This window comes from Rutidosis leptorrhynchoides, chromosome 3, assembly GCF_046630445.1.
Source record: "Rutidosis leptorrhynchoides isolate AG116_Rl617_1_P2 chromosome 3, CSIRO_AGI_Rlap_v1, whole genome shotgun sequence".
NCBI classification, from domain to species: domain Eukaryota; kingdom Viridiplantae; phylum Streptophyta; class Magnoliopsida; order Asterales; family Asteraceae; genus Rutidosis; species Rutidosis leptorrhynchoides.
In genome coordinates this window covers 225542240-225558009 of record NC_092335.1, presented here as the reverse complement: position 1 = coordinate 225558009, position 15770 = coordinate 225542240, and the positions used below count along the sequence as shown (strand labels likewise).

The window sequence follows — 15770 nt, the reverse complement described above, 5'->3', positions numbered from 1 at the left end:
ATACTAGTAATAATATTAATATTAATAATTATAATAATAAAAATGATAATAATAACAATAATAATAATAATAATAATAATAATAATAATAAATATAATAATAATAATAGAAAACTACCTCAAAGAAGTAACCCTTAAAAAAAAATGCCCAAGTCCGGGTTCGAACCCGCGACGTCCCGCTAACCCGATAATATCCTTAACCATTCTTCTAATTCTACTTTCCTCATCATCCTCAACATATCATCAATCTTATCATCATTATCATAAGCCATCGTGATTATCATCATCATTATCATCAATATCATATCATTTAACCTCATTAACATATTAACTCATCTTCATTACGTACATCATCATTTTCATCCTAACTTATATCATCATCTAACCTTCATCATTATGTTCTTCACATCATCATCGACATGATAATCATCATCATAATATTTCATCACCATTAATCATCAGTTTGACATGATCTTATACTTAACCTTATTCCGTAATCCTCATCTATCAATATCATTTTCATTACCCGTTAAAAGCCCAAAGGAGAAAGAAATACATTGGCCCAACTAACTATCTAAATAATCTGTCCAACAGCAAACCGAAGATCATGGCCCAAGTCAGTGTTTTGATCTCAATTAAATAGAATAAGGAGCTGTAAAAGAAACTCGTTCGCTTTGGATTCCAATTCACGTCCCCATCCTTACCCCCATGTCACGATCCATTATCATTATTATATTAGATGTATAACAGCTGGAAAGGAAAAGAACGAGCACTCATTGCTGCTATTTTGATATTATAAATATATACATCGATGGTTCTTGTTGACAATCAATCAGGAAAAAAAATTTACATGTGGGTGATGGATTCATGAAACGAAACAGTATCGTATAATGATAATAGAAGCATATGAGCATAAAAACTGTTGCTCGAATGGCAGGAAAAGAAAACAGAAGTTTAAGTAGGTGCAGTCATTATTCATCATCTTCTTCAATGGTTTTCGATTGGGCGGACAGGAACGACAATACAGCAGCACTTTGGGTGGTGGTTTGGGTTTACTAGCAGTAAGAAACAGCAATAGGAAACGAGCACTATCACATATGATTTTAAGTTGGATTTTGGTGATACTTTAGGAGTAAACGATTAAAAGAAAATAATGATAATAGTGTACGTTGTGGCCGAACAGTCACAAGAGAAAGAAACAGTACCAAACGAGAAAAGTTCGAGTAAGGGTGATGGTTATGTCGAGTTGCTACAGCCCACAACCGAATGGTTTAGTTATGGATTAAAGTTGTAGATAGTGATAGTGGGTGGTTTTGTGAATGGTGATTCAATGATGGTGGTTCAATGTCTCCGAATGTATATGTGTATATATATAAAGATGAAGGTGTGGTGATTTACCTTGGTGATGGATGGTGGTTTAATCTTGCTCTACAACAGTGAGGGTGATGATCGATCACAGGAGGAAAAATAGCATAAACAAGAACAAGAGAATGATGATGGAATTTCGTGTAGTAGTAGTGAAGGACTACGGATAGTGTTTGTAGTAATGAAGAAGAAGATATGAGAGATTGAATGAATTGTATATCATCTTGAGTTCATCGACTGCTATAAAGAAGAGTTATGGTGTCATCATTCATTTACAGACAAACAAGGACAGAAAAGAAGAAAAAAATAAAAAGCTGAAAGCAATTGCTAACAGAATTCGTTCGTATTGTAAATAAATTGGTACTTTCAATCAATCACATACAGTTGTTTTGACAAATTGAATCTGATTTGGATCCTATAATTAACTACGTATTTATCTGTATAAAAAATGTATAAACTATTTTTATATAAATATAACTATGTATATGAATTTGATTATAAACTTAACTGTATTTTGCATATGTATATGTATATGTATATGTAGCTGATTATATTCTGTAATATTAAATATATACATCTATTAATACTAATAACAATTATATAAATTTTATAATAATGATAATAATATCAATATTTCTAATAATTAATAATTAATAATTAAATAAGTTAATAGTAATACTAATAATATTGATAATAATTTTATTATTAATAATAACAAATAAATAATAATAATACAGACAATAATAATTACTAATGATAATGTTCATAGTAATATTGATAATAACATTGATAATGTTATTAATAAATTACTAATACAAATATTACTAATAATAGAATACATATAATGTCTAATAATAATATTAATATTAATCATAATAACTAACATTACCACTTTACTACTAGTCATAATAATGATGATAATAATAATAATAATAATAATAATAATAATAATAATAATAATAATAATAATAATAATAATAATAATAATAATAATAATAAATCAAATGTATCAACTTTTATATCTATATATAATATATCAAAATAATAACATTTATAATACTGATATTATTATTATTATTATTATTATTATTATTATTATTATTATTATTATTATTAATATTTATGTTAATAGTAACAGAGGTTATAATAACTATGTTTTATCATGTAATTACATATATTGAAACAAATAAACTCAAAACATAATATTTATTAGCTTGTTAATATTGACAATTTATATACATTCAATTTACTTTTCTCTTTTTAAATAACAGTTTTAAATACATGTTTAAGTTTTCTTCATAATAACCAAATCACATAATATTTCATTAATATATTAAATTTATAATATAAAATTATTTACATGTATATATATATATATATATATATATATATATATATATATATATATATATATATATATATATTCATTTCTATTTACTATTAAAGGTTCGTGAATCGTCGGGGATAGTTACAGTATAATTTAATATATGATAATATTTCAAAAACTTTGAGACTCAACATTACAGACTTTGCTTATTGCGTCGAAATCATGTAAGAATAGAGTTTAAATTTGATCAGAAATTTTCGGGTCCTCACAAGTCCACATCTAAGACGGCAGCAACAGAGGGTTGAAAAGCAAATAAATATTCAAAAAAAGAAACAGAGTGCTCTTTAACCAACTCTGGAACGTCGACCGAATTACCATTAATTTGCATACCTGCAACGTAAGAAGCTTGTTGATGGATGCGAGAGACAAGATGGAAAAATCTTGAATTTTTGTCCCCGAGCTTTAACCAATGAAAACGAGATTGCAACCTCCTTTTTGATTCAATACAAATAGAGATACGTTTTTTGTTTCATTTTAAGGAAGCTAACTCACTGATTTCTGCTTGAGAGAGGTCACGAATTTTGTAGCAGTCTTTCAGTCTTTTGATGTCAAATTCAATTGCCTTAAGTTTCTAACAATCAGAGTCTTGATTCGACAGACTCCAAACTTTAAGATTCGATTTTAACAATCTCAATTTCTTTGAGATCACGAAAGCAGCCCAACCATAAACATTATATTCTTCCCACTTATCTTGACAGAACAGGAAGAATTTTTTGTTTTCACACCACCTGTTGTTAAAACGAAAGGGTTTTGGCCCCAAAATAAGAGTTTCTTGGCCCAAATAATAGGCTTGTGATCGGATCGGTCCGGGTGGTCAGTTTGAAGAATAGCATCGGGCCACAACAAAGCCCACTTATCATTAATAAAAACTCTGTCGATACGAGAAAATTTGCCAAAAGGCCCTTCCCTCGTAAACTCGTCATTAGATAAATGTTGATCAATAATATTAGCTTGACTAATAAAAGCATTAAAAGAAGCAATACTATTGAGATCAATAACTTCCCGAAGTCTTTCTTCCGGATGACAAATCGAGTTAAAATCCCCCAAGAAACAAAGGAGACCCGGCCAATTATTTGCAATGGTAATTAATTGTGACCAAACAAATTTCTTCCTTTGTTCAACATGAGGAGCATAAACATTAACAATAAGCACAATTTGATTATTTGGTATATACCTTAAAATGGTGGCGATCCAATGTTTCCGAGACCAAGATTGAAGGAGCGTGAAAAAATCTACTCTCCACATGGAGAGTAGCCCTCCCGATCGACCACAAGCTTCCATTTGAATTGAATCGAACGCATAATTTTTCCAAATCTCATTTAACGTGGGTTGAGCTACTACCTTTACCATAGTTTCTTGTATAGCTAAAAATTGGATTTGAAACCGATTGACCATCGTACCCGCCATACGACCTCTTGCTTTGTTCCAGAGGCCCCGGGTGTTCCATGAGGTGATCCTCATGGATTTACTTTGTTGGGAGGAGTGTAATCGGCCATATTTTGCATAATAACACCAAAATTGGCCAACTCATCTTTAAAAGATAATTTTTTTCCCCCAAACCTATTGCAATTGTTCTTTCCCTCATTCCCGGCTTTGACAACACCGACAATAGAGTTTATCTCATTTTCGGTATCAAAAGCATTAGAAAGATTGTTAATTTGACAAACCCATTCATTAGCAAGATTTTTACCTTTTTCTTTTGACAAAACCCCACTAGGAACTTCAACAGACGGTTTGGAGGAGAAACCCGGATTGCATCTAGCCTTTAACTTTTCACATGAATCTTTACACCCCAAATTAAGGCAAAACAGACGGTTTGCGGAGTACTTAGTAGTAATATGGCTTGTTTATTACTACATAGGTATACAAAAAGGTAGCACATTGCTGCATGCCTGCATCTGCTTCTACATAACTGGTTTCAAAAGGATCACTGCATTAATACACATTACTACATATTATGTTAAAAAGGATAGTGTATTGCTGCATGTGGTTGCACATAATTGGGTCTGTGATTCTCTATAGTTCTCTTTCCTCTTGGGTTGGTGTTCGTCTAACAAAATGTTGGAAGGAATCATTTATATGTAGCAAATCTCCCCACGTAAATTCAAAAATAAACTAAATGAGTGAGTGAGTTAAGTATTTACCATAACCCATCAAGCCGATGTTTAATGATCTTCCCTTGTACTGGCACATGAGCAAATGTATGCAAAGAATTGAATAAACGACCTGAAAGTGTGAACTTTGAATGCAAGTTTCACAAATGATGTGAGTTTATAGTGATGTGATACAAACTTTTGTTTTAAAATCATACCTTTATCTTCTAATGTTTCGGGTTTATCGATCTAAGAATCAGGATCTAGATCATCATTTGATCCTTTCCATAAAGTTCTAACCAAAAGTGCGACTCTTTCCGAATGTATAAAGAGTCGTATTCCGCTGAGATGGCCCTCTTTTTTGTTTTGTTTGTTCACCGCGGCACGAAATCATGAAAAAGCTGGAATAACTCAGAAAGAGAGTGGCGCCTAGCCGTTGAGAGCGTCTGTTGTCATAACTAAAAAACTAAAAACGTCATGATTTATATGTATACTAGCCTTTAAGAGCCCGTGCGTTGCACGGCGTCAACGCTTATTCAAAAAAACTGAACGTATATATTATATCATTCTAAAATATAGTATTAGAAAACGTTATTATTGATACTGATTAGTTGTGCGATACAATTAGAACGACGAAACCCTTCAATATTGATAATATTTATATTGATAGCAAAATATTTTGATACAATTAAAACTGGCCTATTATCATGTTGTGTGGCTCAAAAATAACATTATACATGAGTTGTACAAAACACTTTTCATCAAATATGTTACCTCAATTTGATCAGCTTCACATGTACCCATTGAAACTTACATACACATTAGCATGTATTTCAATGACCAATTATGATTACAAAAACTATATTCTTATATTAATAATCAAAATCTCTAAAAATTTAGAAGGTTTCCTTGAATCCAAAATAGTAAGGAATTTCTCTACCACATGTAACAAACAACATTTAAAATCGAAAAAGAAAAAAAATCAAGTCGGATTAAAACAAACTAAAAAAAGCGGTCAGAATGGAGGAAAGAGATACAATCTGGTAGCATACTCTGAAGGTTCATCAACGTTACAGATCTACATACCTGCATATTTTTAACAGCCCGATGAATTCATAAGATATAGCCAAAGCCGCTACAACAACCCTAATAAAAAAGAAAAAAAATTAAGTAGACACGTAAATTCATAATAATCGTAATCATAATAGACTGTTGTGATCATAAAAAATGTAATTAGTGTTACCACTACATGCATATTGTTTCCCCATTGGTGTTCAACTCTTTCATTAGATTTTAAGAGCCCGTGTATTGCACGACAGCTCTAAAAAATAGTTTTCGTAACTTTCCATCATCTTATAAGAAAATAATACAATACATTAATGAGAATCTAAGTTCTATATATACACAAATTCTTAAAATAGTTACTTCTGTTTACAACAAATTCCACAACCCATATCAGTTCTATAAACCTTTATACATATACATTCAGCAACATAACTTCGTTCTAACACGTGAATTTCAGTACTAAACACAATTAGCAGCAAAAAATATATAAAGAGCCTAGCAAATTAAACATAACCTTATGTGCATGTATCTTTTCTCATTTTTCAACTGAATTTCAAAACTGAACAGTAACGACTAAACTAACCCGATGCAACCTTATTTGAGCAACTTCTAGTAAACCTACAATGAGGAGATAGACTTACATTTTCATATAAGCTTTGCACAACTTACTTCTTCAACTAAATGCTATTAGTCTAGGAAACAAATTTCGGTATAATTATCTTTACTCGGTTATATACTATCTCAACTGAGTGAAGATAGAGAAATTAGGTAAAAGAAACATAGCAAATGGGACAAATTATAATGTATAATGTATACTAAAACGTTGTACTCACAAAATTATTACATTGACTTATGATTCTGTTCTAAAGATAGATCATTAACTTACTATAAAAATCACACAAGTTTCATGATCAAATCTAACCATTACAACTTGTAAAAAATCTGTAAGGTATGGGCAAAATGAGTTTACTTCAACCTGAACCAATAACACACCCGTACCACAAGCTACCCTTTTAACCTACCTAACCTACAACCGACCCGCTCATTATGACACCCCAGGTGTGACGCCCCGTACAAAATTAACGTGTACAGATCATCAACAACAGGATCATTACAAGGTCAAACACTATATGCTGTTTGAAAACCAGTTTTGCATTCATGAAAAGATAATGTTTTACAAAAGATCACGTGCTTCCTATGAATTGAAGCATTAACATAAGTATGTGACCCAAAGGTCGTTACAAAACCATTATTTGAAAATAACGTAAGTTGCGAATGCAAAAATCAAAGTTCCATGATTGGGACATCTTTAAGTAATGCAGCGGAAGTCTAACACAGCAAGTTTGTAACACTAAGGCAGCAAGTCTAACAGCGGAAGCAACGTCGTCTAAGCACCTGAGAAATACATGCTTAAAATGTCAACACGAATGTTGGTGAGCTATAGTTTGTCTGAAATCAGTAATGTAATGTAGGCCACGAGATTTTCAGTGCTTCAATTAGCAGTTTAAATCAGTATTTCAAATCAGTAAGATAAAGTATATGTTCAACCGTGGGCACTTGGTAACTAACTTAACGTAAATATCACCCCTTAATAGTACACTTGGCGAGTGCGTATGTTTAAGAAGTATTAAACACCCATTAAATGCTAGCGCGACTAGCCCGAGTGGGGATGTCAAACCCTACGGATCCATATCTAAGATTCGCGTTCACCGGTTCAAAGACCAATGACTAAACGTTACCGAGCTAAGGGGAAAGTTTATGTCATTGTATAACCCACACATATAATAAGTTTAAGTACCCGTGCCTAGTATGCAAAACGTAAAACGCGCATGTATTCTCAGTTCCCAAAATAGTTAAAGTAAAAAGGAATGCTATAACTCACAGTGAAAAGTAGTTAAGTTGATACGAGATAAGTTTGCAAGTAGTTGGTCCGAAAGGTCCTCAACCTAAGTCAAAAGTTACTAAGTCAGTAAATCGTTCCCAAAGGTTTAAAAGTATGTAAATTAGGTCTTAATTATCATCATCATTCATCATAAGTCAAAAAGGGTAAAGTAAGTTTCACTTAAGAATAGAGATCGAAACAAAGGCTAACTTTGATCAGCTGTTACGACCTCTACGTAAATCGAAAAGACGCGTAATCAGTGGCTATGGCTCCGTATGTGAGTCCACTAGTTGCTGACCAAAATTCAGAACCAAACTCATCTTCGTTTGACCGTGACGACGGTTTAAGTGCGAGTAGGTCAGAAATTTCAGCACAACGTTACAAAGGTGTAGTGACTTTCGGAAGGCTATAAATCCTAAACCGTAAATCGGATTAAGACGAGTCTTAAACGAAAAGTCATATAATCGAACCGAACGATCTGGAAATTAACTTTTCCAGTAGCCCAGGTTACTGATCAGTTCCAGAAAACAGTAGGTAAAGTGCTCCGGTGGGTTCTTGGTGCTTGATGCTCATCACGGTTCTCATCCTTGATGCTTGTAGCTTCAAGTGTACAACTCGTTGATGGGTTTGCATTATCTTTACCAAGTTTTGACCATCATAACACTAGTGTATGCCTAAGATATGTAGCACAACTCATTTAAGTGTTGTAAGTAGTTTGATGAACCAAAGTTACATCAAGATCTTAGATCCGACACATACATGAGTTCTAATAGTAATATAAAGCTATAAACTTGAAATTAAACTAAATAAACAAGATCTTAAGTTGTAGAACCTTGATCTTAGTTAGATCTTAAAGTTCCTAGACTAGAAAGTCTAGATCTAGTGTTCTTAAGTTAGATCCTAAGCTATAAGACTTGGATCCTTACTTTAATAAAACCATAAGTTATGAAACTTAGATTTTAATCTTGTAAAATGTATATAAGCTTATAAGCTCTTGTTTACAACAAAATTGGAAGACCATAAGCTATAGAAACTTAGATCTAACATAAGTGTATGAAGTTATAACTAGAAAGTTATACTTCCATGTTCTTGAAATTATAAAGTTTAACTTTAGTTTCAAGAAATATGAGATCAAGTTTAACTAGTAATACTTGACCAAATTAACAACATCACAACTTTAAATAAATAAAATGAAGAAATAAACTAAAGTTACAAGTATTATGTTCATGTTTGTTTCATACTTGAGAAGATTCAAATCAAAGTTTGGATCTTAAGGAAATAAACTTCAAGTCTACAAAACATGAACACAAGTAAGCTCTCAAGGCTTATGAGTTTTAGATCTTTAAAACATTTAAGTGTAGAACCATAAGTTATAGAAACTTAGATCCTTGTTCTTGGTTCTTCATCAAACAAAGATGGAAGTAACAAGATTACATGAAGATACAAGCTAGATAACTTGATCTTTAACAACAACAAACAACAAGTAACAAATAAAATGATGATGAACTTGATGATTTTTAAAGGAAAAAGAAGAAAGAAAAGTAATGTTTCTTACTTACAAAGTAGAGAGAAAAGATGAGAGAAAAGAGTAGTGCAAGTATGTGTGTGTGGAAAATGAAATGATACTTGCAAATAAGTAACAAAATTGAAAAAAAAGAACTCCCTCCCCATGCTTGAAAGCCTACGGTTTTGGGGGGTTAAAGAGGGAAGTCAAAAGCCAACTTTCAAGTATTGGGAGATGGTGTAAGCTTAAAATGGATTAAAGTTAAATGTATGGGAAAGAGGTCTTGCATGCTTGAAACATTTTTGTCTCCAACTTAGCTTAATGAATCTAGTTTAGTCTTAATAAATTACTAGCATAAAAGTGAGCTCCTAATAGTCTATTAAGAAAAGTAAGGTGGGCTTCCAAGTCCAAAAATAATAAGGGCCCAAGTAAGTAAGCAACAAATTAATAAAAGCCCAAGTAATTAACTACTTACATTAGTTAATTAAAAATGATTAATAAAAATTAATCATGAACGTAAATAATATTCGAAATATTATTCGTAAAAGGCGTGTGCCACAAAGACAAGTCGGGCCATGAAAAGTCAATTACGGTGTTAAGTCCATTAAGGTAACTAGTAAGCATTAGTGAACACTAAGCTTAATTAAATAAGCCCTTAAGCCAAGTAATTGTTATAATAAATAACAATCAAGTTTACGCAGTCATAATATTCCAATTACGACAAAAGTTTAACGTGTACCAAGTACGTATCTCGTTTAAAACGATAAGTGACACCAACAGTCGTAAAAGCATTCGAGGATCAAGTTAAGTGATTACACACTTAATAGCACGTAGTAAGATATTAATGAGTAATTAATCATGATAAAAGATCCCAGAGCATAAGCTAGCTCAGTACGCACAAATACGCAGTTTCGTGAAAGCACAAAGCACAAAAGCAAGTCGAAAAAGTCGGGTCATAAAAAAGGTTACAAACTATTCCAATACTTGTAAAATATTGAATAGTGATTCAAGACTTATACTTGCAAAGTGCTAAATAACAAATTGTCCAAAGATATGGATGTCAAAATGTAGATAAAAGTTTAATCTTGCAAAGTGCTTAGCATTTTGTGTTCGTTTGATTGTTATACACTTAACATATTCTTTTATTGCTGCAATCAGTAAGACCCACGCGATAAAACGAAGTAACAGCAGTTTCAAGTATGTTTTCGTTAGTTTTGTTGGATAATGGTAATACGCTACAAAATTAAAAACTGATTTAGAACAATCACAGAAATTCAGTTTATGTTGATCACCCATATAAGCATTAATACATTTAAAGTTCTATTTAAAATGTGAATAATTAGAAATATAGCTGATGATAATGAACAAAAAAAACATTTGTACATAGTTCAATATGGTACACATTAACTTTAAAAAACATGTCTATTACCAGTGGCGGAGGATAGTGGAGGCAGGGCGGGGCACCTGCCCCAGCTGGATTTGTTTTTAAAAAATTTTACACTAAAAAAAAATTTTACTAAAAAACAAGGTTTTTATTAGTGTTTGCCCCAGCTGTAATGAAAAATTTAATAAGTTTTTACATCCGCCCCATCTGTGGTCGGGTTCAAGTTCCGCCCCTGTCTATTACCTAATGTACTTGAATTTCATCACAAAGTCCAACATTAACATAAGAAACCAATATAAATTAGAAATATAGTCAAACTAACCTGTTTCAGGTCGTATGAGTATGAAAATCGATGAACAGTATTAGCTCGAGAAACAGATTCTGAAGCGTGGTCTCTATTTGAAGCACTCATTGATGAAAGCATAACTGGTCAAATAACGACAACATAACGTTAATAGCCGTTGTAACATAAAATCATTTAAAATTTGTAATAATAATGTAAAGAAGCAATTTCACTGACAATTCTCTTTTTCTTTGTGGCATTATATAAGTAGAAGCATACCGCTACGTGGAGACGTATGTTAAATCCACCAGCCGGAGACACTGGTTGGAACTAAAAAAGGAAGCACAACAAAGAATCTAAACGTAAAACATCGTCTAAAGTAAAAAAAAAAAAAGGTAACAAATTAGTGTACCTTTTACGCGTGTCAAAGTGGGCGGGTCAGACAAATTAAAGCTCACCAGGTCAGGTTGGAATGTTGGACAGACCCAAAATGAATTAGTACTGATGAGAAATAGATAAATATGGTTAAAAATAATTTGTAATTTCTCGAGTGCTTCACGAAACTTTAGCTACAGTGGGTGGATCCTTTCTCCCATAGTTCTCATGTTTAAAAATTAAAAACATGTTAGGGGTACATAACAGTGGATCTAAATTGGAATATAAGACGACGCTCAGAGTTGTGCTTACGTGCAGAAGTTTATTTTGTTCCTCATTAGCCAGTTCTACTGCTTTCACAACCAACCAGGAACACTTAAAGTCTTCAATATCTGTTCCAGTCTGTTATAATCAATAATATCAGCAAGAGTCAAAGTTTATTAATCAATAATTGACCAACATATGTAAGTAACTCAAATATGTGAAATGAACATAACTCAAATATGAAGCCAAACTACAAACTTACTTGAACAAAATAGCCCGTTAAAAAAACACCAAAAGGACTGCACACGGGTCAACCACATATTGAAGATGCATGAACAGATTATGCAGTTGTCATCGTCTAAAATGATACGAATATACGTACATCGTGTCATGTATTAATATGAGCTTCATGAATTGTTCATGCATTCTTAATTAATTCGACCAGCCTACAACAAACAACAAAACAACTTAACATTAAACCTGCCTCCTAAACCCCAAACACAACAAAGAAAAATCATTAATTCTGAGCCTTAAGTTTCATCCACACATTTTGTTGAACAAATGGTCTACATGAATACCCCCATTTCAGTTTGATCCTAAATTCGAATAAAGATCAATTTTTTGAAGAATTAATCAAAAGGGTAACAGAATTTGCAATCAAACTAACAAATATCAATCACGCGAATTTATATATTTTTAATTATTGATTTTATCAAAAGATATCCACAAAAATATCAAAAATTAATAATAGTAACTAATAATTTCGAGGAAAAAATTAATCATAAAAAAGATTAACAATCTCCGTTAGGTTACATTCCGTTAGGTTACATGTTCTTCATTATAATCCAAAAACTGAATCAAAAATATCATGATGAAGTTTTTAAAAAAAATATCTAGATACAAATTCATTAAAAACTCACTTTTTTAAATCAATTCGTTCGATTGATTCGAATTAAAATCAACTGATTGATCTGGTTAGATATGCTTAGATCTGAAAAGATCAAGAATCAGCCATTGTCAAAATTACAAAATTGAACCAATTCAAAATCAATCAAAGTAAACCTTTTAATCAATCATACCTGGAATGAAATAGATAGATGGAACTGATGCGATGATTTTCTGTAAATAGATGATGATGAAACCCTAAAATTAAGCCGATGTAGGAGAAATCAAATTAACGGACTATATTACATTAGAGTGATACCGTTATGTGTACAAAATGGTGACGGATAATTTATGGGTAACGTCGGCCTCTAATTCGTTGGTCATCGACGATAATCGCCGGATATAATGGTTTGGGGTTTTCTTTCCTTTTTGAAGGTTTAGGGATTTGAGAGATGAACGGTTGCCCTAATAGGGATTGGAGGAGAATAGATTTTTTATATTTGGTAATTTAAAAAAAATAAAAATAAAGAAAATCATATAGGGTGGACACGTGGTGTGCTGTAAATTGAGAGAACGTGAGTCTGACACATTGGATCGGGACCTCATGAGGAAAGGAAAGGATTTAACTACACGTACTAATACCATTTGTTTAAAAATCCTTTTTTCTGTAAATTAGAGGAAATGATTTCAACAAGGAAAATGATATACAAGAAGTTAGCATGTTAATTTTATGAATTAAATTCTTACAATTTCCAAAATTGTTTGAACCTTATTACAGTTGTATTACGTCTAGATTGTCAAAGTTGTATCATGTCATAGTTTTCAACACAATAATATGTAAGTATCACCTAAAAAAGAGACCAACTGAAACTAAAAACTTGGATAAAGTTGTTTCTGTTTATACAATCAACCCTTCAGATAATACTAAAATTACTATTGCTATGCAAATCATATAAATTTCAGAATTTGTGGTAAATACTTAAAAAAGAAAAAGAAAACAAAAACAGTACATCACACAAATGAGAGATTTTATAAAAGTTATGTAAATATCTACCCGAGAACGCATAGCATGTACCTCCTCAAGGATTTGTAATTGCAGATAGTGTTAGATATTAGGACCCAAAACAACGCAAGTGACTCTACAAGATCACTTGTCGAGTAGTGATTCCAACAAGATCACTCAAACCCACTTAATGAATGAAAGATAATAAATACGAAAATGTAAAGAACGACACAAGATATAACGTCGTTATATGCAATCGTTGTGATTGCTTTAGTCCACGGTCCAACTAGAGAATGTATTTCAGCAATTTTGTTGTGTGTGTTACAATGATACAATGAGTTCAATTTATAGGAGAACAAGAACACTATGTAACTAGCTAGGAATCTTCATCATGCTTCAAGTAATCATCTTGTTTACCAACTAGCTTGCTTTCCACCAACTAATAGCATGTTCATAGCCATATTTTTAGGTGTAAAGTATCACACTTTGCACCTAAAGTGAAAGGTAGACCAAACTTGTTCGAATCCCATTTGAAAAAGTTGACAGCTTGCTGCCAGACACCAGATGCGCCGCATCTGATGAGTGATGCGCCGCATCACTTGCTTTGCTGTGACAGATTGGATTCCACGATTGCAGATTCAATCCCCAGACCACGATGTGCCGCATCTTGATAGTGATGCGCCTCATCTCTCAGTTTTTATGCGCCATATCAGCTCAATGCCCCGCATCCAAAACCTTCGGCATAAAACGTTGCATGAATGCGCCGCATCCATGTCAAGATGCGCCGCATCGATCACCTGGACATGTTTTCTTGTTGTTTAAATGTCTCCACACTCCAACAATCTCCCACTTGGAGACTTTGAACAAAACTCCACTCATATCAATGATCTTAACCAAGAACATTAAACCACCTTCGATTACCGCCAAATACCATTTGGGACACGCACGCTCAACACATTCTTCGGATGAGTAGAATTTTGATAAAAGGTCTTCAATACTACTTGTCAAACTTGTAACACCATTCAAATCTCTAGTTGGGGTCTTCTCTCATCAAGTCATGAGAAGACCAATTGAGGTAATGCAAAACCTCAATTTCTTCGTCGTAACCACCTTAGTAAACATATCGGCAGAATTCTTTGTACCAAGGATTTTCTCTAAGAATAAAATGCCATCATTTATATGTTGTCGAATAAAATGATACCTTATCATGATGTGTTTCGTACGACTATGAAACACCAGATTCTTTCCAAGATGAACCGCACTTTAATTATCACAATACAAGATGCAGTAGTCTTGTCTTTTACCCAACTCGCCTAACAAGTTCTTCAACCACACTAGCTCTTTAGAAGCTTCTGCAATAGCCATGTATTCGGCTTCAGTGGTTGACAAAGAAACACTCTTTTGCAATCGAGATAACCAACTAATCGCCGTCTTCTCCATTGTGAAAACATAACCCGTAGTGCTTTTCCCCGAATCATCACATCCACCAAAATTAGCATCCGCATAACCTCTAAGTATGAGATTGTTTTTGGAGAAACACAATCCCATATTAGAAGTACCTTTCAAATAACGAAGCAACCATTTGACTGCTTCCCAATGCTCTTTCCCCGGATTAGACATATAACGACTTACAACTCCTACTGCTTGAGCAATATCGGGTCTTGTACAAACCATGGCATACATAATACTACCCACGGCCGATGCATATGGAACCTTTTCCATATCCGTTTTGTCTTTTACCATTTTTGGTGATTGATTTTTCGATAACTTAATCGTGCTGCTCAAAGGCATAGAACGAGCCTTTGAATTCTCCATATTGAACCTCTCTACTACTTTCTCAATATATTTGGATTGAGACAATTATAGAGTACCCTTTACACGATCACGCACAATACTCATGCCAAGTATTTGCTTAGCACCACCAAGATCTTTCATCTCGAATTCGCGGGAAAGTAATCCATTCAACTTGTTAATTTCGGACATGTTAGAACCTGCAAGCAACATGTCATCAACATACAATAATAAGATTATGTAAGAAGACTTGAATTTACTCAAGTAGCAACAGTGATCCGCTTCACATCTTAAGAAACCAATCTTCTTCATAAACTCGTCAAACTTCAAGTACCATTGTCGAGGTGCTTGCTTCAATCCATACAAACTTTTCTTTAGCTTGCAAACCCACTTCTCTTTACCCTTTACCTCAAAGCCCTCGGGTTACCTCATGTAGATCTCTTTAACAAGATCACCATGTAAGAATGCAGTTTTTACATCTAGTTGCTCA

At 32.9% G+C, this 15770-nt stretch overlaps 2 protein-coding genes and 1 long non-coding RNA gene across 4 annotated transcripts in view; all 3 read right to left on the bottom strand.

The window, feature by feature from the left end:
- Positions 1-271, bottom strand: part of LOC139900846 (uncharacterized) — a 46296-nt gene extending 46025 nt beyond the window's left edge. The window contains exon 1 of the mRNA XM_071883597.1: positions 218-271. Coding sequence (XP_071739698.1) covers positions 218-271 — 54 coding nt within the window. The remainder of the gene's footprint in view (positions 1-217) is intronic.
- A 3125-nt stretch (positions 272-3396) lies between these two features.
- LOC139900845 (uncharacterized) lies at positions 3397-4212 on the bottom strand. Its single transcript, XM_071883596.1, has one exon. The coding sequence runs from the start codon at positions 4210-4212 to the stop codon at positions 3397-3399; it is 816 nt and encodes a 271-aa protein (XP_071739697.1).
- Positions 4213-10791: 6579 nt separating this feature from the next.
- Positions 10792-12601, bottom strand: LOC139897251 (uncharacterized). 2 transcript variants are annotated; one of them, XR_011776490.1, is made up of 6 exons: positions 12522-12601; positions 11864-12047; positions 11375-11739; positions 11242-11292; positions 11002-11105; positions 10792-10922 (listed from the first exon to the last, which is right to left on the bottom strand). It is a non-coding gene; the product is annotated as an uncharacterized lncRNA (long non-coding RNA). The 2 variants fall into 2 exon arrangements; XR_011776489.1 differs by having other exon boundaries at positions 10794-11105.
- Positions 12602-15770: the final 3169 nt, after the last annotated feature.

What these genes read in the sequence shown, in the direction of transcription:
- LOC139900845 (XM_071883596.1), bottom strand. Translation starts at nt 4,212, where the DNA reads ATGAGGATCACCTCATGGAACACCCGGGGCCTCTGGAACAAAGCAAGA.